Below are 17,546 nucleotides of genomic sequence, written 5' to 3'. Positions count from 1 at the left end.
CAGGGAAAAAGTCTGATGCACGTGTATCAAATATGTAGTGAGAAGTGACAAGTATTTTCTGCAGAATTATTTATTCATGTATTTCTTGGTGGTGTAGAAACACAGAACTTGTTCCATCTGACACCAAAAGTTGCACTGATATACATGAGGGTGTGGTAGAAAAAGTGTAGCCTATGGGCTTACTTGAAAACCACATCCAAAAGTCTTACAAAAGTTAGATTAGATACAAACATACAAAATCAACACTACATTTTATACAGTAGTTTTCAAAAATTGCACTGCAACATTAGTCAGACCATAGTGAAAAGGACAAAAGGAAACAGTGCATTACAGTTTTTTATAGTAGTTCCAGACCACATCTTACAGTACAATAGATGTACATTTTGAAATTTAGACAAAGAGTTAGTAAACTCCTCTATTGTTTACAGTTTTCTTAGTGTTTGGGCCCCCATCTTCAAGTTCTGGAGTGTTTATCAGGGTGCCATTATGTCTTATGAGAGTCATTGCATTTTAACTGAATTGTGAATAAACAATTGAACTGAGTTAGTGTGTTTGTGTGTGTGTGTGTGTGTGTGTGTGTGTGTGTGTGTGTTTGGAGTGGGATTTCAAAGCACCAGGCTACAGTTGAGGTTAGTAGGGGGTGTGAGTGGGCAGCAGACTTGTAGACTGCTCAGACTGAATCCTCCTCCAACTGTCACGTTCCACGGCTCATACACCGTCACACTGGAAAGACACACACATATATCAACATCCTGACTGACTGTTTCTCACTTCCACATCAGCCACATTAATGCCGCTGAAGGAAAAGCTGGGTGTAATGCACTTACAGCTTCATCAAAACATGTAAGCAGACATCTTTTAGCCTATTAAGTAATGTGCAGGATTTTGAGTGATGATAGAAAACATAAAAGTGCCATGAAAACAAATTCAAATTCTTGACAAACACAGGCTGTACATTCTCACAACGTGCAAACACACAGATGCAGATGCAGACAAACACACACCTGTTATACAGGTCTGTGCAGCAGGTGACTAGTTGTGTGCTGGCAGCCACTTCAGTATTGTTGAGAAGCGTGTCCAGAAATTGCGGGCATGGAAGAGTTGGGATATACAGCACACCTGAAAGTCCACACAACAGTGACATCAGCATCAAACCAGGTTTTATGTTAGAGGCCAAAGCTCTGAGTGAACGCTTCAAAACAGGAGGGGATGATGAATTACATGAATTAGAAAAGGATAAAAGGATTTGTCAGGTTCAGTGGAATGATTTATTGAAAGCCAGACAAAGCGTCACATTTATCCTTTTGGGTTGCCATATTAGGTTCCACTAACAGCCCTGTAACCATGGTGGTGTTTCCAAGCTAGGTTTATATTTTCAGAGCTTCCTATTTCAAAGACAAACAAACAAAAAAGATTAATGAATAAAAACAAGAACAACAACAATTACTTAACAACAGTCAGTTTTCTACTACAGGCATGGAGGTGACTCACTTATCCGCTGGGAGAAACTCCAACTGTGTGGCAGCCACCTGGGGACTAATTAATATTTTTACACACACCCATCGCCTCTCACTCTGGGCAAATCTTGAGCAGGAGAGATACTAGTTTGGCTACAGAGCCAACACTATATCTACTTGTTGCCTCACAACCTCTGGCACCAGCTCAGGCTCCCCTTCCTCAAAGAACTCACATTTCACATTCCTGGAGCCTTTTACATTTTGGGTTGTGAGCCCATCACTTCCCTTTTTTTCCCCAGCCTGTTCCTCACCGGGTCACCACTCTCAAGCCCAGCTGGTCTCTCTGATCATAATAGTCCTTTTATGACAACATCACTGAGGCTCATAAAACTTGCAATAATTTAAGGAGGCATGCATTGCAACATGACTTGTGGACATAGAAACTACACAAAGCCAGCAGTAAATGAGTTATAACCCTAAATGACACAAGTATTTGCTTTTAAGATTGTGCCGAGCAAACATTTGCATACACTAAAAAGTGACCTCCTCTTCAGCAGGTCTTTTGAAACGTTGTCTTGATGTCTGCCAAATTCAGCGATTATTTGGCGAGCTCAGTTAGCTCAAGGGGCCTACTCATTTTCTTTTAAAAGTTCCATGTGGCAATTTTCCTGTCGCAATTGTTTTCATTGTCACTCTGATCAATGGGAATGACTGCACCCTCCCCAGAATGGGGGTTGACACAAAAAATCAGGGAGGAATTACTGGGTAAAAGGATCTGCAACATAAAAACTATGATTTCTGAACACAAAAATTCTATTTGCAATCAGGATGAGAAACATTGTGTAGCTGGGCTTTTTGGTTGCCATAACCACAGTTTGAGTAAGCTAAGATACATGAGTATTGAAGCAATTAGAATGCTCCATAAGGGGAGAAAGAGGGGAAACACTCAGGATAAACATGGATTTATTCTAAATCATCCCAAAAATGTGGATTTACTCAATTGAAGAGGCTTGAATGAGGAATTCCCATTTGCTTGTATTTGGTGATCTGTTCCTATGTTAGGAGCTCCATCACATAAGAACAGAGGTGGTAGCCCACCTGTTTCTCAGTGTTGTGCTGTTTGTATTAAGTTCACCTGTATCAAATAGGTATGTTTATAACATCAGACTGAAGCACACTGAGGAACTACATCTTGCTCCAAACCTTTGTGTGGCAATAATTACAAGGGAAAAGGAGTGTTATCCTGGATTTTTGCCATTAGAAACTCACACACAGGAACACAAAGAATCAGGATATTATTATGAAACTGCACATGAGAACACACAGGCCGATGATGCCATTCCCATTTACACCATGCTTATAACTGCATGGCAACGAGTGACAAGGTCATTATTACTCTGTGTTTTGCTGGTGTCATTATATTTTCAGAAATAATGGAAAGAATGCTAAAATACTTGATTACACATTTACTTTAGCAGAAGTAAATAAATCTACTCAAGTAAAAGTAAAAAGCAGCTCATTCAAAATGCACTTAGAGGAAATGCAAATTTCTTAACAGCAACACTTCAGCAAAAAACATACTTCAGTGAAAAAATACACATGAAGAGCAGGGGCGCACAAAACAGCTACTTAATTAAATTAACATGAGTAAATGTGGTTAGTTACTATCTATGATACTCTATGAGTGGGATGATGAAAGAAAGAAGAAAGAAAGACAAAGAAGAGGGAGTAGCTCACCTGCGATGCATGCAGTCATGAAGCTGGAGACACTGCCTGCAATCAGCGCTCTGATGCCACAGTTGGAGATGTCAGTACTTCTTTCTGGAGCCATGCCCGCTGGGATGGGAAGACACACATATATGTATGTATGTATGTATGTATGTATGTGTATATATGTATGTATGTGTGTGTGTGTGTGTGTGTGTGTGTGTGTGTGTACACACACAATACATACATACATACACACAAATATATATATAATCAGGCACATGTCTAGTGACATATGCCTGATTTCAAGCCAAATTTTTGTATTTGCGACCATTAAGGGCTCAGTTTGAACTGCAGCATATTTATTTGATGGGGGATACTTGTCAAAATCAAAAATTTGGAGCACACAGAAATGATCAGGGGCTATGGTACTCCTGAACTATTATTTTCCTTGTTGTGTGTTTGGCATTAAACCTTTTAAACAGCTTATGAGGAGAAACTCACACAGTGCTCCAACCATCATCCCCAGAGAGGCAAAGTTGGCAAATCCACACAGAGCGTAGGTTGCTATGGTTTCAGAGTGGACCTGAGGAGAAAACCGCTTTTGTCTAAACTTTTAATTGAATAAATTCAGCCTCTTTTACTATATTGCCTCTAATAATTACAATTCGTGTTCTGTAAGCATATGCAAATTGCTAGAGGCAACATATAGTTAGCAAGAGACTAAGAACATATTAACCAGATAACCAGGAAAAAATACAGATATTGGAATCAACAGTGACAATGCATCATTCACATGCAGATTTTAGCAATGAGCTTGATGTGAGTGGGAGAGAATACTTAATTTTCTCTGTTGCCTGGATGTGAAATATATCCCAATATGTAATGAAAAGCACATAGCACATGTTCTTGGTAGATCTCTGTGATAACTGCAAAAGCAAGAGGCATATGAGATAAGGGGCTTCCAGCAATGATCAAGGCATTCAATGACTCTTGATAAATGCAGCTTTTCATTGCCGTTCTGTGAGATGTGCTGTTGTAACTCCAACTTGTGGCAACATCCTCCATTCTGTACTGCTAGGTGATTACCAGTGGCCCATAGGGTATTATTAGGTGCTTGCAAAGTGATTACCAGTGGCTGTCAGGGTGTTACTAAGTATTTGCTAGTTGATTACTAGTGGTTATTAGGGTGTTTCAAGATGGTTAGTAAGTGATTACTAATGATAGGTATGGTATGTCTTGGTGGTATCTAGGTGATCACTAGTGGTTGGTAGGGTGTTACTCGGTGGTTACTAAGTGGTTACTAATGATAGGTATGGTATGGCTAGGTGGTTTCTACGTGCACTAGTGGTTGGTAGAGGGTTACTAGGTGGTTACTAAGTGGTTACTAATGATAGGTATGGTATGTCTCGGTGGTATCTAGGTGATCATTAGTGGTTGGTAGGGTGTTACTGGGTGGTTACTAAGTGGTTACTAATGATAGGTATGGTATAGCTAGGTGGTTTCTATGTCCACTAGTGGTTGGTAGAGTGTTACTAGGTGGTTACTAAGTGGTTACTAATGATATGTATGGTATGTCTCAGTGGTATCTAGGTGATCACTAGTGGTTGGTAGAGTGTTACTAGATGGTTACTAAGTGGTTTCTAATGATAGGTATGGTATGGATAAGTGGTTTCTATGTGATCACTAGTGGTTGGTAGGGTGTTGCTGGATGGTTAGGAAGTATTAATGGATATTAGAGTGTCACTAGGGTGCTGCTAAGTGATTATTAATAATATGTGTAGGGTGTTGCTAGGTATTTTCAAAGTAATTAATTTTTTTTTTTTTATTTACACAACGTTTGTGTTCAGTGGTTCAGTAAAACAGTCCAAAGGACTTCTGATCTCACATGGCTTTCTTGAGTCATGTGTTCCAGTAAGTTATATGAGAATCTGATGAGACCAGCACCAGACAGAAAGTTAAGTAAACAGCTAAGTCTCAATAAGTCACAAGACTGATAGTGATAATGAAATGATAATAAACATTCAAATACAAGTTGCAGCAAATGTGACTTACAGAAATGTACTGCTTTACGTTGTCCACATATTCTGGCCCCCCTGCCTTCCGCTTGTTAATGAGCTCGGACAGCTTCTGATAGGCCACAAACTCATTGAAAACCGTCTTTAAGCCAATCAGCTCACCCACGATGAAACTGTCTTCCCAGGATACGCCCATCATGAAGGCCAGAGGCATGAACAGGTAAGAGCAGATGACCTAAATGACAGAGGAATGAGACGGAGCGTGAGTGTGTATATGTGTGTGTGGATGTTTGTTACTATCTGTATGAGTGTGGGAAAGTGGGGTTTGTCTCCAAATCTTTTTCAAGCACAGAGAACCAAGAAGTGTGGTCAGCACTGAGCACTGGTTTGTATACCTTATACCTTAGAAATTTTAAGGTTAGAGTTTGGGTTACATTTGTGTGTGTGTGTGTGTGTGTGTGTGTGTGTGTTCACGGCCATCACCGAGAAGCTTAGCTGAGGGTAGTCGAACATTGCTCCCAGCCAGGAGAGGGCAGCGTCGAGAAAGGCTAGCAATGCCAAGAAAGCGATGATGTTGGTGATGACATTGGCCACCAGACCGGCAGCAGAAGATGCTCCGTTGGATGCTGCTTCCAGCATGTTCTTACTGTCTCTGAGCAGACAGGAACACAGAGACACAAATAGCATCACACAGGAGTGAGAGGTCTTTGCCCCAGTTTTGTCAGGGGTGACTTCAATCAATTTAAGGGGAAGTTAATGAATATAGATTTTAACCTTTACATATGCAAAAATCTTATATTTGTCTCATGTCTCAGTAAACTGCTACAGATGCTACTGTTGCCTTCTGTCCACCTTTTCAGTAATGGAATACACATACTTACATTTTCATTCTTTCACTTCTGCTTAATGTATCTGTGTTTTGGATAAGGGATTATGGATTTTGTAAACTTTTCTAAGCGAGTAAACTAGCTCTGCTAAATAGAGAGCAGTTTTGTACTTTCACATAAAAACACCAGAGGGCAAGAGGTGAGAGGCGAGAAGAGACGAAGGAGGAATTAATGGATTCAGGGATGGATGACAGGAATTATACTGAGATAACAGTGGAGGAGAGGGATGGATGAAAGAGGACAGCAGAAATAGGTGAAAGAAGGGGATAAGGAACTGCTGGACAGTGAGATCCAAGGATGGATGGAAGGACTGATGGAGGAAGGGACAGGTAGGCCATTTGTCAGGCATTTTGTCATATGTGTTTTTATATATATTTAAATAATACAGCTCTCAAGTGAAAATCTCTTTCTATAGCTCTACTTTTAGGGAAAATGGCTGATTTCCCTGTCCACACTAACACATTTTTGAAGAAAGAGAATTGATTTTAAATGTTTTTTACAGGGCAAAAGGGTCATAGACATGAATTCATACACAAAGAACCTAGAAATGAAAGAATGAAAATGGCACCTAAAAGATGCATTTTAAAGGTTTTTATGTTTGTGTCTCAATGTATATATATGGTAGGCCAATGTGTCTGTTTATTCTGGCCTCTCTTACCCTTTGTCCAGTTTGATGCTGCTGGTGACTGTTACACAGGGCGTCTCGGTTTCAGGCCAGAATGTCTTAGAGATGGCCAGGGAGGCTGGAGCCGACATAATGGAGGCTGACAACAGGTGGGATGACTCAATCTGTAGAGTTGGTAAGGGGGATTGATTTAGTAGTAAATCATTCACTTAATGGCAGAGCAAGTAAAGACAAGGCTAATGTGTAATGTATAAATATTTGGAGTTGCTCTTGTTTGTCATGTTGGAATTAGCATCACAAGCAGAAAAGTACAAAGTACACTGGGTGTGTATTCCACTGATGAGCTTTTGGAGAAATTGACAATTTGCAAACCAAAGCATTTCAAATAAAATGCTCATTTGCTGTTACCAAGTTCTTTGTCATTTTGGAAATTAGTGACATTTACTTTACTTATTTTGAATTTGAATCTTCTTCCTCACCCCAAAGGCAATGAAGGCTCCCATGACAGAACCAGCGATGCTAGCAAAACCTCCTGTCATCACGGCATGGATCTCAGATCGGGTCAGCTGACTGATATATGGACGAATCAGTAGAGGCGACTCTGTCTGAGAGTTAAGCGGGGGTTTGTTGATTTAAGACTGGTCCAAGAATGAATGAAGAGACATTTGTTTGAAATCTTGGAAAAGTTATGTTTTTATGTCATTGCTCAGGTCACATAATTGGGGGCTTTAAGGGAGAAATCTCCTACCTGTCCCAAAAATATGTTTCCAGCAGCAGCCATTGATTCTGTTGGAGATGTTCCCATGGTTACCTGCATTATGAATCCAATCTAGATAAAAAGAAATACAGAAAATAAAGTGAACGTGACTGACAGCTGGCAGCATATCATTTACTATACAGTGTATACAATGGAACTAGGGCCACAATTAATGAATATTTTCATTGTCAATTAATCTATCAGTTATGTTTTTGAATAATTAATTAAATATTTCATTTATAAAAAGTTAAAATTAATAACAAATGTCTATCTTGTCTTCAGATTGCTTCCTTAGTGTGACCAACAGGCAAAAAACAAACAAACAAACAAACAAAAAACCAAACCAAACCAAAAAAACAAACAAACAACAACAAAAAAAAAAACAAGTATAAAACATAACAGCGAGTCACACAATCATGAAATGACAAGTGGCAACTTGTTATTTACTGTGCACATGGCTCTGGATCTCAAACAGCTGATGTCAAAACAGCTGATAGTTTCCACTGTAAACTCTTTTGTTAATGGCCTTTTAGATTCCAGTGTGGGGCGACATCCTTTTCCACATTTTGTCTATTTTTGTTCTTATTCATGTTCATAAATACAACTCAGGTGTGCAGAAGCAGCGTGTTTGCATTTTGTAATGAATGTTTGGTATGTTTACTTGATAAATGATTAAACCAATTAATTAATTATCAACTAACCACAACAGGGGCAATAAACCAACAGTGACTAGCACCTCGCTACCACCATGTATCTCTCCTTCCCTCTCTCTCACCTTGAGAATGAGCCACGGCATGAAGCCGACATAGTAGAGGATGGAGATGACTGTGCTGAAAAAGACCAAGACAGGCATCACCTGGAGAGAGACCACTATAATCATCACCATCATCATCATCATCATCATCATCATCATCATCATCATCGTCATCATCATCATCATCATCATCACCACCGCCATTATCATTGCCACCACACTCATCATCATTATCACCACCACCATTATGATCACCACCACCATGATCATCATCACCAAAATGATCATCACCAAAACCACAATCATTATCAATGTAAACCTTATTTTTGCTGTTGTCATTCATTGAATTATATCATTATTACCATCATCATCATCATCATCATCATCAATATCACCCTTATTTTTGTTGTTGCCATTGTTGTCATTTATTGTTTCATATCATTATTGTCATCATAATCATCAGAATTATCATCATCATAATCAGTATTTTACTGTTGCCCACATCATGTCACTGATGTGTGTTAATGTGTGTTGATGTGTGTTGTACCTTGAAGGCAAACATGTGGTCTGCGTAACTTTCACCAAAGACAAACTCAGATCCGACGTCTGCGTAAGACAGAAAGATCTGTGTGGAGGAGAATTAAAATAATTAAATCAAATCTATGAAACAGAAAATAGAAAATATGACCTTCCATCAGTCTCAGCCTATGAGTCATTGTGTTTATGTGCATGCAGCACGTGACCATGTCTTTGTGCATGCACGTGTTTCAAGGCAAGACAATTAACATGTTTGCTCACAAGCCAGACTTCCTAGTACATCTCCAAATTCACCAGAAAACTTTTTTAAAAACTATGTTTTATCAGCCAAATAGGCTTTTTAGTATCAATCAGTAAAGTCGTATGATGGTAGAGTATGCAGTCTCATAGGACACAGGAAATATTTACCAGTGTGTGTGTGTGCGTGTGTGTGTGTGTGTGTGTGTGTGTGTGTGTGTGTGTGTGTATACCTCTGCTTGTTTTCCAAGCCATTCCACTGCAATATAGCCATATTTGGTCCTAAGGATTAGGAGACCAAAGACAAATTGTAGCCCAGTGCCCCATAGCAGGGTTTGCCAAGAAATCTGTAACACACACACACACACACACACACACAATATTACTTGATCAGTGTGCGAATATGTGTATGAATGCTTTCATACTGTATGTGTCCATTACCCTGAATGGGCTCTTGGAGAACACCACCATTAAGAAGATGAAGACCAGCAGACCAGCAAAAGACACCAACTGTCTGGTCCCCTGCTTGGCTGTGTCCAGTGCCAGCCAGCACACCACCCCAACTAACAGCAACACACACACCACCCTAAGGCGAGAGAGAGAGAGAGAGAGAGAGAGAGAGAGAGAGAGAGAGAGAGAGCAAGAGAAAAAACGAGGAAGAGGGAGGGAGAGAATGAGGTAATGAAGAAGGGAAGGTTGGAGTGAGTGAGGAAGGGAGGTGAAGAAAGGCAAGGAGGTATGGACAGAACCGTAACTGTAACTGAGAAATGGAGCACTGCTTAGAAAATGATTACAAAGTGTAGTTTTTTCAAAATGGCACCAACCTAGTGGCCAACTTGCAGCAGCTTTCGCACCCTCCTTTTTGTCTTATTATTCACCTTTTTTCTTGGTCTATTATTCAGTACTCAAGCATGCTTAAATGTGCCCTTATTTCCTTTTGCACTAGTCTTTTCTGATACTGTACAGTACGTCCTTTACTCAGGAACAGCTTATCACCCTGAGGTCCAGCCAGTCTACTGACCAAGCTGCTGGCTCCTCTGTGAGGGAGGAGAGCAGGAATGAAGGAGACAGGGGAAGGTGATCACACCACCACATTTTTTGTAGGTAGGTAAATTTCTCCAATGTCAATCTAATGAAAGCACCAAAAACTTACACTCTCTTTAGGGTTTGACTGGGTAGATATACATAAAGTGCTAACCAATAAAATTACAAAAGCATAAATAAATAAGAAAGGTGTTCCCCTCAGTGTCAGTGTTTGGGCCCCAGTGGAGTTTGAATCTTCTCACATTGAATTATGGCATTTTCATGTACATATTGCAAATTCTAATACATTTTTTTTTTTACACTTGGGACTGCATTTTATGTCTGATTTAAACTACATGTGTCCGGTCTCTCACCATCTGATCCAAAACCAGTTTCTGTTGAAGAGGTCCCTGACAGGAGAGAGCTCCTCCCACACCCTGTCGCCATAGCGCTCCATCATCCAATCCCAGAGCAGGAAGAATGCAGTTACCAAGGTGATGACCAGCAGCCCAATTGCCTGATAGAAATTAAGAATGCACGCCGCAATCACCATGGCAATGAAACCTGAAACAAATTTGGAATTTATAGAAAACATACAATATATCTTGTGATGAGAATAGATCGAAAAAGAATTTAAATCGAACTGAACTAAACAGAGAATAGAAAATGCCTTCAAATTATATCCAGTACAGGTAGTTCAGTTACACAGAGACACAAAGCCTCCTGCAGCCTCAACAGTTGCTGCATCAACATTTACAAAAGACCAGGAAATTAAAATAAATAAATAAATAAATAAATAACATTTAAGGCATAGATTACATTTTTTTTTTTTTTTTTTAACATTTTTTTTTATGGTTGCCTACACTGCCTCCATGTAGATTCTGTCAGACAGAGCAGACAGGATGAGACATAAAAACTCAGTGCAATTGCCCAATTGAGTTGAACTGAACTGAATTGAATGAATAAATAATGAAATAAAATAAAATAAAATAAAATAATATGAAGAATGTTAATGTTAAGAAACTCATGTAAATCCACACTATGGTCATTCCTACTGAACACCCACCCACCCTTGATTCAAGATAAACACAAACACTGATAACATGGTCTAATGGTCTGCAAATTCATCTTTATGGCATGCAACATTACATATAAACCACAATTTCCAATATGACTCACAAAGTAATGATTCAATAATCAAAAACAGTGTTCATAAGTGAACACAACCCAGTCACATTTTCACAGTGCTGGGATAGGCTCCAGCACCCCCCCGCGACCCTAGTGAGGATAAGCGGTTTAGAAGATGAATGAATGAATGAATGTCACATTTTCACTGATCAAAGTTGTGCTATACTCCTAACTGTCTGCAACCTGCAATGTGTTAGGGAGAGGTAAAGACAGTTAAGCCTTTATGCTTCTAAAGTAATCACCAAACAAAACACTGGGGTAAAGAGGCATGAAGACCACAATAAGCACGCAGACATAATATTTGATTTATTCTGTGCAGTTGTTTGACTTTCTTATCTTTAAAGCACTCCAACTTGGGAGGAATGTACAATCTTGTTGTAACTCGGTTTGAAACATGTCTCATATTTTGAAAGTGTATGCATACATTGTGTGTTTTGACTTTTAAGCCATGGTTTCTGCTTCAATATTTCAGTGCAGTCATGAGAAAACTTCAATTGTTCCAGTGCAGTGTTCCCGTCCCAGCAGAAATGGGTTCCAAAATTGGAACCCATTGCACGGTGGTGCACGGTGGTGCATTAAACCTCTGGCTATGTTATGTTGCCAAAGTCTCTCTGTTTTCCTTCAAACAAATGAAGGCTGAATGAAATACTCAGTATCACTGCAAGTGAGGGTTAATGGCATGAGAAGAAGAAAAAAAAATTGTCTGGCTGGTGAACCCAGCAGTCTGTAAAATCAGTTCATCAGAAATGCTGAGAAGTATTGAATATAATTATGCTTCCAGAGAAAAATTGTTTGCGTTTTAAGATGGTCTACTCTGTTATGATGCAAGCAAAAGTGAAGTCCCATGTTACTCATTGCTTGATCATGTATTAGTAGAAGTGGGTTTTTAGTGTTTTGGGGGAAGTTAAATTATGTACAATGTTAAATTAAACTGCTATAAAAACCTTCAGAAAAGCCATAAAGTCACTGAGATTTGGGTCAGAGAAATGTGAGTGCGTGTGTGCGTGCATGTGTGTGTGTGTGTGAGTGCGTGTCCATGTGTGTGAGTAAGTAAGTAAGTTGGGGTATAATTGAAATTGCTTGTTTTGACCAGCCATAGCTTAGTTTCCTCATTGCAAATGTGCTGTATATCTGTATATTGTTCTGAATAGACAAAGACTATAAATAAATAAATGATGGCTGACTCCCTCTCTCTCTCTCTCTCTCTCTCTCTCTCTCTCTCTCTCTCTCTGTTTATCTTTAACAGGAAAGAGGAGAGTATTTTCCAGGAATGAAAAGGGGTATGTGTGCATGTTTGTACGATAAGTGCACACCCTTCTTTCTGTCTCCCAGTATATCTCTCTCTCTCTCTCTCACACACACATACACACACTCACACACACACACACACACACACACTGATGTCAGTATGCTGCATCATGCATCAAGATGGACAATGATGAACCATTTTACAATTTGAAATTGGTAATCGGTAACCAGTTCATTTCTGGTAATGTAATCTTTTGCAGTTGCAAGATGAAGAGATTCAGACATAGAAAACTGACTGAAAACTGAATAGAACAGTGGGCTCGCTGTATTTGCATACAACAACATTCCTGAATCATTTCACCCTGCTGATCTAAGATACACTCTCTCACCTTGGTATCCAACCTAATATGGAAACACAAGTTTAGACTGTGGGAATCAACAAAGAGTTGAAAAACACATTGTCCACACACTGAATCAAAGACTCTGATGAGAGATCCCAATGGGCTTAAAAATTCATCTAATCTAAAATTCAAATTTTGGGAAAACTTTTAATTCAGCATGATGATGTTACATTTTTTAATTGATGCTGCCTTAATCTGCCCAGTGCCCAAGTGTCTGATTGGACGTGCACGTACTATTTCTTCTGTTTTTAATCACCAGAAAAAGGCCTGCAACCCATTTACATCTGGGGTTCTTCAGTTATAGTTTGAGTGCTGACAAAGACTGTTTACCTGCTCCTAAAACCAGAAGGACAATTAGCTTGATCTGGACTTTGTGCTCTCCCAAATACTCCTGGAATGCCTCCATTTTCTTCTCCAGGAAGCTGGGAACACAAAGAACAAGAGAGATAACGGAAATAGATGAAGACAGAGAACATGGGAGGAAAGCTTGTGATTTAGAAAACACTAAGAGAATAAGCTATTTGACATAAAAAGATACTGTTTGGTAAAAATGAATGAATAAATAAATAAATAAATGAATAAATAAATAAACAACAAATAAAAATACCCTTCATTCTCTTTGTCTTCCACTTTGTATTTTTCACATGCATTCTGATCTTCAGAGGCACTGTCAACATCAATGCATATCTGATCCTGCTCCTGTCGTAACACACACACACACACACACACACACACACACACACACACACACACACGCACACACACACATTAATTCATATTTACATAAGGCTGTTTGCATAGATATACATTTACATATGACCCAAAGGCAAACTGATGACCTGAGAGAAAGGGTTTTTTTTGTTTCATTTTTTTTTTCCCTTTGTGGATTTGTAGATAAAGAATGTGTTAAAAGTTTAGAGGAGATGTGAAATCTGCTCCTTAACCTATCCAACCTGGTGCAGCAGAGTGACATTTCAATATTTTGTCACAGTATTTCCCACAGAATACTGCAGGGGATCTCAGATGTTATTTTGTCCATTGAAACCCATCAGCGCTCATGTGATGAAGAGAGTAAGAACAAACAGTAATGCTCATAAATTGTGCAAACCGTATTTGAGAAATTCTGATCTTTAAAATGGCTTACCTCTGACTCAAAGGCTTTGTTGTCACTTCCCTTCTTTTGGCTCTCCTCCTGTAGTGCGTTCAGCTCCATTCTCTTACTGTTTAGTTATGTTAAATCACTGGAGAGAAACCTGCTGAAAGTCAAGCACACCTGGCAGGAATTTCCTTTTCCCCGACCACCCCTCCCTTTCTTGTCCTGTAGCAGGAATGAGGAGTACCTTCAGTAGGAAAGAGGAGGATATCTTCCAGGAATAAAAAGGGTTATGTGTGCATTTTTGTGGGCTTAATTGCATACATTTCTTTCTTTCTTTCTTTCTTTCTTTCTTTCTTTCTTTCTTGCTGTCTTGCTTTCTTCTTTCTTTCTTTCTTTCTTTCTTTCTTTCTTTCTTTCTTGCTTTTCTTTCTTTCTTGTTACAAGAATTTGCATTCACAATCATGTGCACACACACATTATGAGTAAGGTCTGCTCACCAGTGTTTCTTCAGTCTGTCACCAGGTTAAATGGTCATTAAGGGATTAGCTCAGTACTCTCTCTCTCTCTCTCTCTCTCTCTCTCTCTCTCTCTCTCTCTCTCTCTCTCGAATAATCCATTAGTTAATGCATGGCTGAATCATGTATAGTTATGATGTATTGGCCTAGCCTGCTCAAATTAGTTCATGACAAATTATGGTGAACATTTTCCAAAATGATATCAAACACACATGACATGATCCTTCTGCTCCTTTGTTCACTATTCTTCCCATCCTCCCTAACCTGATTTATGAGACAAAAAGATGTGTCCATGCAAATGTCTGCTTGTGTGTTTGCATGTGTGTGTGTGTGTGTGTGTGTGTGTGAGTGTATTCATGCGTGCACACACACATTTATGCCTGTGTATGTGTTCAGACTATGTGTTCAGTACAGGGCATAAACCAGTGCTCTGCCACAGGCCATATGCTGTGCATTGTTGTGCATTGTTTGTGAATTAGTTGTTTAATTTTTCAATTGGTAAATGCATCAGGACTAATGTTTTATAGATCCTGGAATCTGCATCCAGTTTTTTAAAATCCATTTTAGGATGGTGCATGAAGGTTATTACTCAGTATTGCAAAAACATATGTAATTGCACATTAGAATATTAACCTTGTTTGTGCGAAAGGGCCCAAAGAAGTTGACATCAATTACATCCCACAGTATATATATATATATATATATATATATATATATATATATATATATATATATATAAATCTGTTCACAAAGGTATACTCCTTCACTGTTTTTGCTCTTTCCATACTTTTTCATTGTGAACATCCTTGGAATGAAGTCTATTTATGTATTTATTTTTTCTTTTCTAGATCCATTATTGTTGCGAAGTATGTTCAGCTTACCGTCAGAGCTTGGCATCTAACTGGGAATGTCAATAGACCCTGATGATATTTAAAAGACTTTAATTGTATGTGTTTTCCCTCTAAACAAATTAATCAAACTAATTTTCACAGAATCATAGGCCACTCTCCACTTTTAACCATAAACTGCTTTATCTGTTTTGTTCGATGACTTATTTTTGTGTCAGTGTGTCAATTTTGAGAGCAAATGACAGCGTAGTCTGATTTTTTTTTTAAACCTTCTCTCCCAGTAGCCACTAGAGAGCGCTAGTGGATCATTTCTCAGAGTCATGACCAAAGTGGCTGGCAGTCATGTGGTGGATGAAGGATCTTGATGAGAGTTCATATGATAATTAAAATATGCTTTGCTCTTTATTTAGTTTATTTGTCATTACTGAAAAAAAAGAACTAACTGTCTTATACAACGCTTCACGTAACATACGTTCTGAGTCCAAATCCAAAATTTTTTGGCAAAAGCCACATTGCCTATGCATTAGCCTACCAGTGACTTTTTTTTTTTAATTGGTATTACCTGGAAAAACATGGTTCATAGAAATTTCAACAAAACAAGATATATGTTTTTTCAAATTAACTCTTAATATAGAATAACAGTAATAGGCAAACCATCTACAATTGTATTTATACATACAGCCCAGGTAATTAAAGCATGAAATACTGAGACAAAAGACTAAAAGTCTCATTGTGGATATAATTTGGAAATCTAGTTTGATTGTGGGAGTTACCTTTTCCTGAATCTGGACTCTATTTGTACTGCAGGATTTCCCAAACCTTTTCTCGTGGGTGTGGAGAAACAAGCCTGTTGCAGTTCAGAAAACTGAGTGGGATATTATCCGTCAACACAATCTGTCTTCCAAGTTTGCTGGCTTGTTGGCTGGACTGTAAATGACTGGGGAAAAAAACAACACCCCTGATTCAGCTGCTGTTTTAAAATGAAAAAGGAGGATTCCCTGGCTGACCGTGCAGAAGACACACTGTCGCTACAGTCAGTTTGATGTGGCTTAGATCCACATGTTATAATCATTAATCAAGCCAAAGCCAAGAAGTACAAGAAAACAAGTATCAAAGAACAAGGAAGCAGTTCCATCTGACTGAGTTTTGTTTTTTATAGAACATTTGCCAAAAAACCCACACACTAACACACACACACACAAACACCTTTCCAGAATGATGAATGTTCCTGTCTTGACCTTATCTACCACTAATAGCTTACGGGAAAAGCTACAAGGCACAATACATGTTTTTAGGAGCCTACATGTGTAATTCATGAATTGACTTGTCAGATGTTTAAGTCTACAAATAGCCTCGTCCTTATAGTTTAGCTCATGTGAACCTAAAGAGACAACTCAATAAAATTAAATAATATAAGCCCATTTAAAGCCGAGAAATTACCAGTCAACTCAACATGAAACAGCAGGTGATTGTTACTGAGAAAGCAGTTCAGATCAGGCAACAGGTGATCAGACAACATGGGTCAGACACACAGAATCCCCAATTTGTGATAAAACAATATGCGACTGGGATCAAGTAACAACTGATTGTGGTGGGACTGCAGGTGATTGTGATCACATACAAAGATCCCACAAAAAAAGGTAAATAGGATCACATTGTTAAAGCTGTATTTAAAGCTGTATATGCCAAGTTGCTAGAAATCTGAGTGTTATCATCAGAACACAACAAATACATATGGTCCGTTTGAGCAATGCTATCAGTCTGTTTTTCTGTCGTATTTCCTTAAAATTACAGCACACAACTCCAGCTTGTTGAACAGACAGCCACATATGCAAGAGTCAACACAACTTGGAGAGAAAAGAAAATTTGGGTCAGTGTGTCAATTTTGAAAAAAAAGAAAAAAATTAAAAAGAGTTGCACAGTCCTGTTCCAGATGTATTTCTCTTTTATGAGCAGGACCTTCTTTGAAATCAGCTAAACAACACAGCCTCGTGTGGCTTGTGAAGGCAACACACCTGATGCAGTCATGTGTAGCTGGTTTAGGCGGAGAAGAGACAATCAGCAAGTAGCCAATCAGAACACATACCAACAGTGATGGAAACCATATGACTAGCACAGATACACATCAAAACAGGGTTTCAGTCATAGTCTAAATCTGTGGGAAAACCTCTAACCTGAATATCCCATAAACAGGGGTAATTTATAGGGAGAACTTCAAGTCAGTGAATAGTGAATGGTGACAGTGAAA

The 17,546-nt window shown here is 38.8% G+C and overlaps 1 protein-coding gene across 1 annotated transcript; it reads right to left on the bottom strand.

Moving 5' to 3' along the window:
* Window positions 1-552: 552 nt before the first annotated feature.
* On the bottom strand, window positions 553-14,052 carry LOC115364738 (solute carrier family 28 member 3-like). The gene is made up of 17 exons (XM_030059303.1): window positions 13,984-14,052; window positions 13,447-13,538; window positions 13,170-13,261; window positions 10,377-10,566; window positions 9,421-9,565; window positions 9,213-9,326; window positions 8,753-8,830; window positions 8,227-8,307; window positions 7,443-7,523; window positions 7,174-7,299; window positions 6,728-6,858; window positions 5,666-5,834; window positions 5,220-5,417; window positions 3,669-3,750; window positions 3,195-3,293; window positions 1,005-1,119; window positions 553-723 (listed from the first exon to the last, which is right to left on the bottom strand). The coding sequence occupies exons 1-17, from the start codon at window positions 14,050-14,052 to the stop codon at window positions 606-608; spliced, it is 1,980 nt and encodes a 659-aa protein (XP_029915163.1). The 3' UTR covers window positions 553-605.
* Window positions 14,053-17,546: the final 3,494 nt, after the last annotated feature.

The sequence above is a fragment of the Myripristis murdjan genome, chromosome 9 (assembly GCF_902150065.1).
Source record: "Myripristis murdjan chromosome 9, fMyrMur1.1, whole genome shotgun sequence".
NCBI classification, from domain to species: Eukaryota; Metazoa; Chordata; class Actinopteri; order Holocentriformes; family Holocentridae; genus Myripristis; species Myripristis murdjan.
The sequence above is the reverse complement of the archived record's forward strand: the minus strand, read 5'-3'. Positions and strand labels throughout refer to the sequence as shown.

What these genes read in the sequence shown, in the direction of transcription:
- LOC115364738 (XM_030059303.1), bottom strand. Translation starts at nt 14,052, where the DNA reads ATGGAGCTGAACGCACTACAGGAGGAGAGCCAAAAGAAGGGAAGTGAC. An exon ending in AACTGGTTTTGGATCAGATG is followed by an intron (nt 9,566 to 10,376) that starts GTGAGAGACCGG and finishes CTCTCGCCTTAG; the next exon opens with GGTGGTGTGTGTGTTGCTGT. An exon ending in GAAACATATTTTTGGGACAG is followed by an intron (nt 7,300 to 7,442) that starts GTAGGAGATTTC and finishes CTTAACTCTCAG; the next exon opens with ACAGAGTCGCCTCTACTGAT.